Source organism: Pseudopodoces humilis, chromosome 4 (genome assembly GCF_049639895.1).
Source record: "Pseudopodoces humilis isolate 2021_Gansu_Grassland_sample_001 chromosome 4, ASM4963989v1, whole genome shotgun sequence".
Taxonomy (NCBI): domain Eukaryota; kingdom Metazoa; phylum Chordata; class Aves; order Passeriformes; family Paridae; genus Pseudopodoces; species Pseudopodoces humilis.
Window position 1 is genome coordinate 57,108,633 of NC_142203.1, and position 13,554 is coordinate 57,122,186.

The 13,554-nt window shown below is 41.1% G+C and overlaps 1 protein-coding gene across 1 annotated transcript in view; it reads right to left on the reverse strand.

Moving 5' to 3' along the window:
- RNF180 (ring finger protein 180) overlaps positions 1-333 on the reverse strand; it is a 63,058-nt gene extending 62,725 nt beyond the window's left edge. The window contains exon 1 of the mRNA XM_014258835.2: positions 232-333. Within this exon, the coding sequence (XP_014114310.2) occupies positions 232-333 (102 nt within the window). The remainder of the gene's footprint in view (positions 1-231) is intronic.
- Between the last annotated feature and the right edge of the window lie 13,221 nt (positions 334-13,554).

Sequence of the window (13,554 nt, forward strand, 5' to 3'; positions counted from 1 at the left end):
CCAGCCTGCACGTTGCAGAACATGAAAGTTATCATTGGCTTGTTGAAGGTTATCATAACTTGGCTTCACTAAAATTACTTCCTACACTACTCTCTACAGAACTCCGCTACTCTCTACGTAACTCCACAAGAGATTAATTACAAACTGAGGCTAAGTCTAATGTTTCTTGTTAATTTAAAATAAATGGCACCAGAAGAACTTACAAACTCCCTCAAAAGAAGCTATACTTACTTTGGATGTTTTTTTCCCATTACATTTTGCAAGAAAAACAGAATTTGCTATACATTTCCTACATCTCCAGCAACGTAGAACACCAGCCTCTTGGTTGTTCATTATGTCAGCTTGGGATTTTTGCACTTCTGTATGCTGACCTGTAAAGACCACAAAACATACAATTTGGTCACCTGTTGAAACACCACTTTTGTCTTGAGACCCTGAAGTCCATAAATATTCTCACCACTGTAGAGGAGACTAATACTTTACTTACAAACATGCTCTGATCTTGTATAGCATGCCATCTAGATGTGTTAAACAGTCACATGAAACAGCTGGTTTTATTTCTAGGTTGCACAAAGAACTAGAAAGCAACAGCAACAAAACAATTAAAACCAAAATAAAATAAAACAAAACTGGCCAATCGATCAAATAAAAAACTTGTCCAATATTTGGACAAAAGAGAACTCCAGTTTTTCTGGAATATGTTCATAGGAATAAGTCATTGCTATCCTAAGCAATAAATAAACATACACACATATAATGCCACATAAGAATAATGAATGCCAACATAAAACTATAAATGACAGACTCTTTTCTCAGCATGTCCCTGGAGGCTTGCTCCCTTAAATTATTTTGTGTAAAAGGATGAGCACTACTGGTGCGACCATTTTTCATGGACGTGTATTAACATCCTTGTGAAACAGGACCTAAATTAAGACAACCACAAGGACAAGGCAAATATTCTATTTTTCTCTTTTTGTGTCTTGTTGTGTCCTGAGTGTCTCTCTGGTCTTCTCCAGCTTGTTCCGAAGTCTTCCCTTTTTGTCATGTTTTCTCCAAAGATCATCCAACTCTTCTTTTGAAGGACTTATGTTTTTACCCCCTTGTGCTAGCTACATAAAAAAAAAATAAAAATTTCACCTACATGGCAACTCAAGCCCTATAACAGAGTTAGGCCTACTCAGAATGCTGAACTAAGTGTACAGCGCTCACTGACGGGCATACTGGAGTATAAAACTAAAAATCAGTGTCAAAATTTTCAGAGTCCAAACATCTGACTTTGCAACTATTTTAACATTTAAATTTTTTCAGTTTTCACTACAGAAACTTTAAGATATTCACTACAGGCTGTCTGAAGTGCAGTTTGTCTTGTTGAAACATACAGACTTGTATTTTCCCCATTTCTACCTTTCCTTTTTCTGCCTTGTTTTCTGATTTAATCAAAGACAATGAAACACACAGAGAGGTTACGTAATACCTTTTATTTACATCTGACGTCTTCATTCATTCACATTTTTTACTTTTCTACAAAAGCAAAGGTCTGAAATACAGTTTGACAAAGACAAGCAGAAATGTGTGTACATACAGCAGACTGTGTGGGATATGGGGTTATAACTGTTAAAACTTGTAAAAGCTTATGTTCACCAGAGGGCCCTGTGTGAAGGCACAGCTGCAGGACAGATGGTTAGAAGTCACTTAGTTATCTTGGGGGGTGAGATATAGTTATGGACAAAAACATAACTATATATGGAATATATAGGTGAGATATGACTTGTCGACAGCACACTACAGCTGTGCCAGCCAATAGGTGCCCTTCTCCTCTTATGTTTTGGTTTTGTCTGGTTGAGACTAAAGGTATAAAAGGGGGGTAACTTCTACATTAAAGTGATTTCCTTTGCATGCACAAAGAGGTCTGTGTCTTTGCTCCCCATTGCTACAACTCCGAGCTCAAGTGTACATTTTTAATAATCAGATCCACTCTCAGCTTAAAAAGTGAAATTAAGGAAAACAATAAACATTTTCTTGCAATATCACAATTAAAATGAAGTTTTGTTAAGGGTCTATTAACGAATCTCAGGAAAGCCAAGCATAAGATCATGCAAACTAAGAACTTATACTAGTAACCTGTCTTGTTTTTGACAAAAATTGAATGATTCAAATGCTTTGACTTAAGCAGAATTTCAATTTTTATGTAACTTAAACTTTTTACTAACCCACATATGACAGTGCTGATGCTTTTTTATCAGACAAATTTCAAAAGTGGCATGTATAAAATAACAAACCTGTTTAGGAATGATTTTTAAAAAGTAAATTCATTCTCTGATGATTTTCACAGATGCTATCACTTTGTTGTTATAACATTAGGCAACCACAGGGTATTGAGAGAATGATTATCAGTTATGAATTTCTTCATATCACTCACTTTAAAGCTGTTCTATATTTGGAACGGTGAAGCAGTACGAGATGACTCTCTTAGCTGCATTGTCCAAGAGAGCAAAGTTCATTATTATTAATCTTCTTCTATACACATGTTCAAGGTCTGAGAGGTAAAACTCTCATTGGTCATTAAAGTAACACATCACCAGCATTGGTTAAATGGAACACCACCTATTGACTAAACAACACTTGCAAATTGTTGTCCTTTACCAAGGACTGCTTGGATTCCTTTGTATGCTTTCCCAGGCCAGAGTGAGAAGCCCATATGACTTAGTTTCGCACAGGCTCTGTTCCCTGCTTGCTTTTTGCATTTAGTATCCACACCGTTGTAATTAATTTATTCTTCAAAAATTCATAACACACTTCTAGAATGAATTTAATTTTACAAATGTCCAGTGTGAGCCTCAATCTAAGATCAATCAGGATGGACTGAAAGACATTTCGCACGCACTTAGCTCAGACATTCTTTTTAGGTACAGCCATACCCTCATCTACTCAAATATCTTCTTGAAATGAGGTGATGTATACCCTGCAAAACTTATTATGCTGTATTTTTTTTAATCCAGATGATATATTGTCTTTGTACATTCTGTTCCCCTTAGAGAAAAGGATGTCTTGTTGAACGGCCGCTTCATTTGAAGCTTATGACTGGAGCAGGGCAAAAACCACTTGGTGACGAAGACCTCTCAACAATCAGATATAAAACTGATGAATAAATGCACTTGCTATATTTAAAAGACAGGATTCAAGTCATACGAAAGCTCTCTAAGGATCACTGCCATTTGAGCTGATGTAAACATCCTTCTCATCCACATAATATCTTACAAGTTTTACTGCAAAATAAAAGGTCTTTTATTTATTTAGTTAGTTTAGTTAGTTATACCCTTTGAAAGGTTCTTAGTTGAGCGTGTATCTTTAATTTAAAATTACACTTACATAAGAGAAATAAGTGCATAGTATAAGTGTAATAACACACATAGCATGGGGTGTATTTTGTGTAACCAAGAGGGCTGACAGTGAACCACACATGGAAAAAATCCAACTCAAATGGATACCTTTTTAGTATTATGGTACAGCAGGCTGAAGCATTCCTCTGGCCTAGCAGTATTTAAAAAGTAAAATTCCTGCAGGTGTATTAAAAACCTGCATGTGTCTTTTGCAATTCTTACAAAGGACGGAAGAAACTCTACAGATGAACATTAACACATTGCAGAGGTTTCTCCACATGTCATGTTTCTCATTTATCACATCAGCACTTACTTTTATTTTGTTTTGAACATAAGTTCAAATAAACGCATATGAACACAGGATTTGGAAGTGGGTTTTTTTGTTAAATGCAGTTTAACCCTAGTGTTTCGGATATATTTTTCTATGTTTCATTTGTCTTGGTTTGCATGTAAAATTGTTAAAAGGCATCTTGTTCTCCGTCAGCAAAAACGTTCTACATAAAGATAAAAGTTTTTCATTTGGAACTCCAAAAATAGTGTCAGGCCCTGAGTGGGCCTTTTCATCTTAGTACTAGGTCCTGTGTGTTGTGGCTGTGCTGCTTTCAAGTCAGTTGCTTTATGTGAGCTCATGTTTAGCTCCAAAACAGCATGCAGACAGATCAGAGTGTTAAAAAAATCTATATTTTTCCATGGCTTCTATCTGATGACCTTCAAACTCTTTTCTATTTTTTGGTAGCAGCAAAACCAGTAGCAGAGTCCTAAGGCTTTCTTTCCAAGCCAGTTTCAGTTCCCTCTCCTGGAAATCATTGGTCCAGTCTCTTAGAGACCTTCAATGAAGATTTTACAGCCTTCCCAAACTATTTCATTGTCTCTTTATCTTTTATTATTAACTTTTCCCCTAATACCGAAATGGAATTTTCTTGTAATTTCCTTTATTTGCTGTGAATGGAAAGAACAAAATTGCTCCTTTTCTTCTGTGCAGAACATTTTACAACTTTAAACACATATATTAGCTCCCCTTCAATCCTGTCTTTGAACTAAATACTTTTTTCTCTTTTTCCTCAGAGATAATGCTTTCTTGATCTCTAACTGTCACTGCTATTTTGTGAGCTCCTTCAAATGGGTCAGCTATTCTTGCTGAATGCAAGTTCTGGATGCAGAACTCACTGAAGTTTTACCAGATGAGGAGACTAGACAGATTACATAAATTTTCAAGGGAAAAAAAAATCCTATTTATATCTAAATTTCTTATAAAATCCAAATTGTATAATGTATTATATTTTGGTCTTTCTGTCTTCAAAAAATATTGCTAAAAAACATGAAGTACAACTCCAAGTAAAAATTCTTATATGTTCACAGTGAAGAACTAAACACAATCCCATAAATTTCTGTTGAAATCTGGCCTAGAATTTCAACTAACTTGTCCTTCATTCATGAACACATAAAAATGGGAAAATGAGTGTAGCACCACAAGCAGTTATCAATGTCATTTCTTCAAAAATCACCTGCGACCCCTTCAGAATACTGCAGCCATGAAAATTACAATATTAGGTTGCAGCAAGAAACTAGGGCACTAAAACTTCAGCAATAGTTACTTAGAGTCTTGAAAAAAATTAGGCGTCAGCTTTGTAAGAGGATGAAAGAGAAAAGCTAAATGAGCTGTCCTAGCGAACAAGAGTCCATACCCCAAGTTCCTGCTCCCAGATAAGGAGGAACTGATAGGTTACCAGCCAGAAAAACAACCACGGAAGACATTAGGGTACATTTAAAAACTTGTGGCTAGTTTCTGATCTCCAAAGTATTTCTGATTAAAGAAGCGCATTAAAAAAAACTAGTTCAACAATGTTTTTCAATAAAATAGCACTTAAGATGGGGAGACAGAAAAGAAAATTTAAACAACTGTCTCCAGGCTGCCAAAGATAAGCAGAAAGATACACCATCTGCTTTCCTGCATCTCCTTCTCGTCTAAGAACTCTCCTACCATTTCAGCCATTGTGCGATCAGCTTCGGTATCATGGAAGTTAGTAACAGTGATGACTAGTGGATGTCAGAGGGTGGCGAGTGTGATACTTTCCTTTGTAGCAAGACTAACCCCTGTAATTATAGGAATTAAAAAAAAAAAAAAAAAAAAAAAAAAAAAAAAAAGTACTTGCAACGTATTTCTTGACTTGCTAAACCCCCTAGTGCATGCTGCTTAAGTCAACAGGTCTTCCAGCTAGGATATGGAGTGTGTAAACAGCCTTGACAGGGAACAGACCTGGCGGGTCACTGGACGACCACAGATCGGCGTGTTATCTCGTTTTACCCAAGAGATCCCAAGATCAGAGCCGTCACTAATAGGGTGCCCTTGTCTCAGCATAGCGCGGGACACCAGGCTGGGCGCTGCCGCAGCCACTGCCTCGGACACCCCCGAGCCCACCCAGGCCCGACCGGGCGCGCCGGGTGCTGAGGGCCGGCGGCGGCCCCGCCGAGTTAATCCCGGGCAAGAGGAAGGCACGGACAGCCCGGCCGCTCCCTCGGCTGCGGGAGGGTGTCCGCACCGCCGCGCTCCCCCCGCGCCCCCCGCGCCCCCGGCCCGGGCCCGCCTCGGCCCCACGGGCGGCTGCGGCGCCCCCCGCCGCCCCGGCCCCCTCAGCTCACCGGGCCGCGCCGCGCGGGGCTGCGAGGAGAAGGCGACGGCACTGGAGCGACCGGGCGGGCGGGGAAGGGGTTGCGCAGCAGCAGCTGCTCCCGCGAACGGGAAGAGACGGGAGACAAACGGCGGCGGAAAGCGCTCCGCCAGCGCGGCCCCTGCCCTCGGGAGGCACACGGCAGCAGCCCGGGCGGCCCAGGCGGCCGGCGGGAGACCCTCGGCGGCGGTGAGGCCAGCCGTACTGTCGCGGGGACGGGGGCAATGCCCGCTCCAGCCTGCGCCGCGCCGAGCCTCGAGGCTGGCACGTCCTCTCGTCTCCTGAGTGACAGAGATGGAGCGGGGTGGGGTCAGCGCTGGCGGCAAGCTGTGACCAGGGAGAAGGGAGGCGGAGGGAATTAAGGTTAAGGGAATGAGCGAAAACTTTTCAGCTGGGACAGTGCCCATTGAAATGGCCGTTGCCTCAGGCCCGAGGAATAATCCGATACCCAGAAGTCGTACTTTCATACAGCGAGGCCAGGGACATCGCAGGACTCGGCGAGCGCCCACCGGCCGTCACCTGCTAGGCTGGGTGTCCTCAGCAGCCCCCGACTGTCCTAATGTGCAGCAAGAGAAAGGAGGAAGCATTACATGAAATGGGGAGAGTGAATGAAGTACGCTTATGGATGGGTGTTGGAAATTGCTGCGCATCACGCGGGGCTCCATGGAAAGGAGGGCTGCCGGCGGCCCCCTGTGCCGCGGCAGCCAAGAGACGCGAGCTGGCGACTTCCAGCCATCCGCGCGGCGTCTTTTGCACCTCGGAGGGGATTTGGTCTCTTGCGGTGGCACTGTGACTTGACCTGGAGCTGATACGTGCTCGTAGTTGACAATCTGCTAATGATGCTAATGCTAATGTCAATCTTCAAACACAGGAAGGGAACAATTTTAAAGCAATGTGAGAGTAAGAAAGGCTGGAAGATTGCTGAGGAAAATTAAATTAGCCTCTGTTCACTTCTTCGCCTGTGGAGGTGATTTGGAAAACTGAAACCTCCATTTCAGGCTTTCTCCTATATTTATGATATATAAGTTCTGTGATCTTTCTTGCATTTCAATCAATATATAATCCCTACAGTTCAAGACAAGATTATATTATCAGGTAGCTGTTTTGCATAATGTACAACTAACAGTAAGATCTGGGCTCTCACGGACACCAAAGTGCACTGCAGGAGATTACATGAGATGTTGTGCTAATTGCTACTTTTTCTTCCTTTGTGTGGACCCAGTAAAGAACGTCATAAGAAGGATGCTCCCAATAGTTAAATTCTGTTTTACTCTGCCATGTACAATACAGTGACTACATGTAGGAGAAACAAACATTTATTTTCAAATAATTTATAGTGTGCTACAGGATGCTCAAATTTAGACTAAAATGATTATTAGAAAAAGCAACATTTATCAGTCATAAAGAATTGCTGTTCATAAGGCATGTTTTAGCAAACTTAATTGATAAAGCTATAGAGAAACACGTGAAATAGATGAATGGAAGAAATAAAATACAGATTTAAATAACAAGTTTAAGACATTTGAGGCCTCAACTTCTGACATAAAATAATGTTGAAAATATTAGGAGAGAGATGTTTTAAATTTTTTTCATCCTATATGCTTCAGTTTAAGTAGGATGTAGTGTTGGACTACTTGAATTTAATATAATCTCACAGATAAAGAGAAATAGTCGTGAAAGTGGCACTGAGGGTAAGAAATGAAAAGGACCATATGGCTCATGTTGCAGCAAATGGAATGAGGAAAAATGAAACTTTACTGCTGGCTACAAGACTATATTCAGAGCCATTCAGCTGTACTGTCTGGTTAACTCTATTGATTATCTTATAGATAATGTTTGTCTATCATTGGTAGCTGGACTGTGGAAAGCTGGAGAGGATTAATTGTGCTGTGGCTTTGGGACTCATGAAAGGCTGATGCCGTAGTTAATTCCAAGGCAGGCTATATATTAAATGTCTTTAGCTGGAGTAGCCCCTTAAGTCTATGGTAGGAGTTCAAGGATCACTGCCAAAATCACACAGTAAAGTCATGAACCAGAGAGTGTCTTTGCTGTTGTGAGGCATTGATTGTGTCTCAGGAAGACTGCATTGAAGGTCTGTGCAGTGGGTCATTGAACACTCAGGCACCCAGCAGGGCTGTGGCATTTGGTGCATGCAAAGTGGCACATTCTGTTTTCATGCCCAGGACAATGGAGACTGTATCCGGCTTACAGGTACTCTATGAGAACCTCTAAAAAGTGGTCATGTATTCCAATAACCACACCAGGAACATGTAATTTCCATTCCAATTGTGTTGATATAACTGCCTAGGGGAAGGGATGGCCTTGTTGTCATTCCTGTGTAGCGGAAGAGTTTCTTTCTCTACCAAAATACTTCTTCAATACAAGAAGTTACATTTTCTGCAGCTATTCAGGAGTGCACTAATGACTACTCAAGGCATTAGCTCAGGCTGTAAACCTGGTTCTACAGCCCATTAGGCTGCTCCAATATGTGGGATCATCTCCAAGACCTGCATAGCTATTATTTGGTCATTTGTTCTGGAGTAAAGTGTCTTAGGACCATTAGGAGAAAAAAATGAAGAAACAGGAATTGTTGGGTAGAACTTTTGAGACTTGATACTGAGCACAGAAGGAAAATCATCTTTGCCATTACCTGTTGGGGTTTCTTTGGTTTGGTTTTGTTTGGGTTTTTGTCTGTTTGTCTGCTGTTTGCTGGGTTTGTTTTGGTTTGTTTGTTTCCCCCACTCCCACAGCCCCCACCCTCCTCCCCCCCCCCCCCGCCTTTTTTTTTTTTAGTTTCTAAGCTGTTTGCGCATTTGAACAGCTTTGTATCAGGAGAAGCCCAATGGGCAACACTGGCCTTTCATCCTTCAGTGTAGGATTAATTGTTGGATAAACTTTGTTGAAACTGGGCACTACAATAGCCATCAAGCAGAGTATTTTTACTTTATGGAGATTATATTTTTGTGCATTATTGTCCTATTGAGAATACAGCCTGACTTTTAATTCAGCACACTGTTGAAAATGTGTTCCTATTTCAAGGTAAATTGTAAGAAAATGGCATCTCATACCTCTTTACTTGAAGATAATGGTTTATATTTGATTTGTAGGTCTTATCATACTCCTATAAGAAATGTAAAGTCTATACAGAATATCCATCAATTAACAAAATGTTTGCTTTGCTTTTGGTTCTTTTTGAAAAATAATCAAATCTATCTAAAATTGTGATGATAGGCTAGATTATAGCTAGGGAAAACATTTTTTAAGTCACATAGATAAAGCTATAGAGAAACATGTGAAATAGATGAAGATCTAATAAAGTAATTCTTAATACACTTATCTTAATTTGTGGTTTCTTATTCCCTGGAATGGAATCCAGAGCTATGCAAAATGTAGGGATCCTTTCTGTGCTTCACAATCCTGCTGGTCAAGGAATCCTGATACCTTGAGAGAGGACAAGAGAAAACATTAAAAAATGCATATTGCAAATATAGTAAGTCATGGAGCTCTTTTGCTTATCAGCTGTTGAAAGCTGGTTCCTAGAAGGGAAACTACTTACACAGAATAGAGATTTATCCCACATTTCCCATAACCTTGGAGAACATACTAGTTATCCAGCTGAAAATAAGAGCACTGGGGTTTTTTTCCCATGGTGTCAAGGATTCAAAGAATTTGTAATCTATGGGAATATACAGGACGGAGAAAAACATGTCTCTGCCCAGAGAATTGTGGAGCTTATATCAGAAAGGGAATGTCAGGGATCTTCAGGGATCCATTTTTCACTAAACAGACATAAAATTGCACTAACAACCCTTTGAAGGTTTTTTTTTGCTGTGTTATTTTTAGTTTGTGGAAATAGTACCATTAAGCCAGTCCTTGTAAATTTTGATCAGGGCTTTTGATTAAGTTGTTCAGTTTGGTTTTCAGTAAAGAAAAACAAAAGTATGTCTTCAACTTAAGTGCTTCACTTATAAAGTGAGCTTAGATAAGCTAAAGAAATTCAGCCAATCTGAAATTCTTAGGAATTTGGGGAGGATACCTGAAATTCAAGTTAAATTTATTTAAAAACCCAAGAATTTATATCCAAGCAAGGATAATACTTTCAGAAATAATGTTAGAATTAAATGGATAGTTACTTGAAGCAGTATTTTCAACAGACTTTCAATGAACAGAAAAGAACAGAAAATAATCAAAAGATACTGATCAGCAGATGACATCTTTTTTTCAGAATGTGGAGTATCAATTAAAACTGCATAAACTGAAGCTAGATTAGAACTTGCAAAGTTAACTTTATAGCCTTGGCTGTTAGAGAACTGGAAAATGAATGAGATTCAGGTAAATAATATACAAGGCTATGCACTTTGAGATTGCTTACAAGAACTTCTGCTGTCAGGTGGTGACTCATCAATTGGAAGCAATAAAGAGGTTAAGTAATGGAATATATTAATTGATCACAGGGTTTCTGTGCACTGTCTGTGTGATGTAGCTCTGAAAAGACTAATTCTGCCCTGGACTGTGGGTGTATTTCTAATACATGCAGGTGAATATCAATGCTCTGGTAATTTTAAATTTGAAATAATATGGAGAATGATAGTAATAATTTTTTAAAAAATTAATTTGGGCTAGAATAGACACAAAGAAAAACACTAAAGTGATAAAAAGTGGATAGAGCCTGCCTTATGGGAAAACAGAAGAGGCTTTGCTTACTCTGTTCAACAAAACAAATGCTGTGAAGAGTTTTTCTTGACAGGTCATCACTGAAGAAATAAAATATTATTGCAACCTTGTATAGCTTAGGAAATGTATTAAAAAAACACCAAAAATACCCTCTAAATTAATTGACCAATAAGAAATTTAGATGTTGAAAAGTTGTAGTTGTACTACCAGGGTGATTATTGGAAAATCTTCCTAAGAAAAATATTAGAGAAAAAAACCCCTACTAACTTGAAAGTCTAGCTGTATGATATGAAGTTTACCAAAGTTGGTGGGGACACATTTAGTTTTAATTTTATACTTTCTGTGAAAAGGATATTATCCTTGGTAATTTGCTACCTCATGACTATCTGTATTCTTAGTCCTGATTTCCTTTCCCATGACAGGCACTGCCTTGTCAGTGCATAATATGTATATAAACATAATATTTCCTAAGTAGTGTAAAAATATCTGTTATATCTTTCAGAGGGAGTATAAAGAAATTCAGGTTTTTTTCAGTGTTGCTGTCATTCAAATATTCTGAACAGCTCTGCACAATAATTTCTATTTGGTGAAGTTAAATCTTTTGTAACACTCCAGCATGATCATCTGTTTTACCATTGTCTAAATTTAATCTTTGTAAATATATTTTTATTGCAACATTATATGAAGCAGTTTGAAATGCATTTCTTTTCTAGAATTATCAGTTTAACTTTTCAGTAGGAATCGGTAGAAAAGAGTGAAAATTTCTTTAGTCATTAGTGCTAATACCTACATGTACTAGGCTTGTTCTCGGGCTGAGATACAAAGAAATTCGCTACAAAATGGTTTGGATTGAAAAGACCCTTAGAGATCATCTGGTTCCAAACCCTTCTGCCATGGGCAGGGACATCGCCCATGAGACCAGGTTGCTCAAAGCCCCATCCATCCTGGCTTTGAATACTCCTACAGATGGGGGGCATCCACAAAGTCTCTGGGCAACCTATTCCAGTGTCTCACAACACTCACTGTGAAGAATGTCTTCCTACCAGGTTCCAGATGACTGGAAGCTGGCCAATGACACCCATTCACAAAAAGGGTGGGAAGGAGGATCCTGGTAATCATAGGCTAGGCAGCCTGACTGCAGATCCCAGTAAGGTAATGGAACAGTTTATATTGAGTGTCATCCTGCAGCACTTACAGGATGGCCAGGGGATCAGACCCAGCCAGCATGGGTTTAGGAGGGACAGGTCATGTTTGAACAAACTGATCTTCTTCTATGACCAGGTGACCCACGTGGTGGATGCTGGAAAGGCTGTGGATGTGTCTATTTGGACATTGACGCTGTCTCCCACAGCACACTCCTGGAACAGCTGGCAGCCCGGGGCTTGGACAGGAGCACTCTGTGCTGGGTTGGGAACTGGCTGGATGGCCCAGAGAGTGGTGGTGAATGGTGCTGCACCCAGCTGGTGGCCAGTCACCAGTGGTGTCCCTCAGGGGTCTGTGCTGGGGCCAGTCCTGTTCAATATTTTTATAGATTACATGGATGAAGGTATTGAGTCTTTCTTTAGTAAATTTGCAGATGACACTAAGCTGGGTGTGTGTGTTGATCTGTTGGAAGGGAGGAGGGCTCTGCAGAGAGACCTGGAATGGTTGGAAGGATGGGCAGAGTCCAATGGGATGAAATTTAATAGATCCAAGTGTTGAGTCCTGCATTTTGGTCACAACAACCCCCTGCAGTGCTACAGGCTGGGGATGGTGGGGCTGGACAGTGCCCAGGCAGAAAGGGACCTGGGGTGCTGGTGACAGTGGCTGAACATGAGCCAGGCTGTGCCCAGGTGGCCAAGAAGACAAATGGCATCCTGGCCTGGCTCAGCAATAGTGTGTCCAGCAGGAGCAGGGGGGTCATTGTCCCCCTGTCCTGGGCACTGGTGAGGCCACACCTGGAGTTCTGTGTCCAGTTCTGGCCCCTCAGTTTGGGAAGGATGTTGAGACGCTTGAGCGCATCCAGAGGAGGCAACGAGGCTGGTGAGGGGCTTGGAACACAAACCCTGTGAGGAACAGCTGAGGGAGCTGGGGTTGTTTAGCCTGGAGAAAAGGAGACTCAGAGGTCTCTAGAACTTCCTGAAAGGAGGTTGTGGTCAGGTGGGGGTTGGTCTCTTTCACCAGACAGCAACAAGGGGGCACAGTCTTAAGCTGCACCAAGGGAAATTTAGGTTGGATGTTAGGAAAAAGTTCTTCATGGAAAGAGTGATATGGAAATGGTCTGCCTGGGGAGGTGGTGGAGTCACCATCCCTGGATGTGTTTAAAAAAAGACTGGATATGGCACTCAGTGCCATGGTCTAGTTGAGGTTTTGAGTTGAGGACATTGTTTGGACTCAATGATTTTGAAGGTCTCTTCCAGCCTAGTCATTCTGTGATTCTGTGAATAGATATCTAAGCCTGCTCTCTCTCAGTTTAAAACTGTTATCCTTGTACTATAGACTCTTGTTATTGTAAAAAGTCCCTCTCCAGCTCTCTTGTAGGCTGCCCCCTTTAGGCACTGGAAGATGCTATAAAGTCTCACTGGAGCCTTCTTTTCTCCAGGCTGAACAGCCCAGCTCTCTCAGCCTTTCTTCATAGCTGAGGTACCTCAGAATTCTGATCATCTTGAGTCTGATCTCATTACAATAGAATATTTCCTGTGCTGGGACCCCAGAGCTGATGCAGCCCTGCAGGTGGGGTCTCAGCAGAGCAGAGCAGAGGGGCAGAATCCCCTCCCTGGCCCTGCTGCCCACGCTGCTCTGGATGCAGCCCAGGACACGTTTGGCTCTCTGGGCTGGGAGTGCCCATGGCT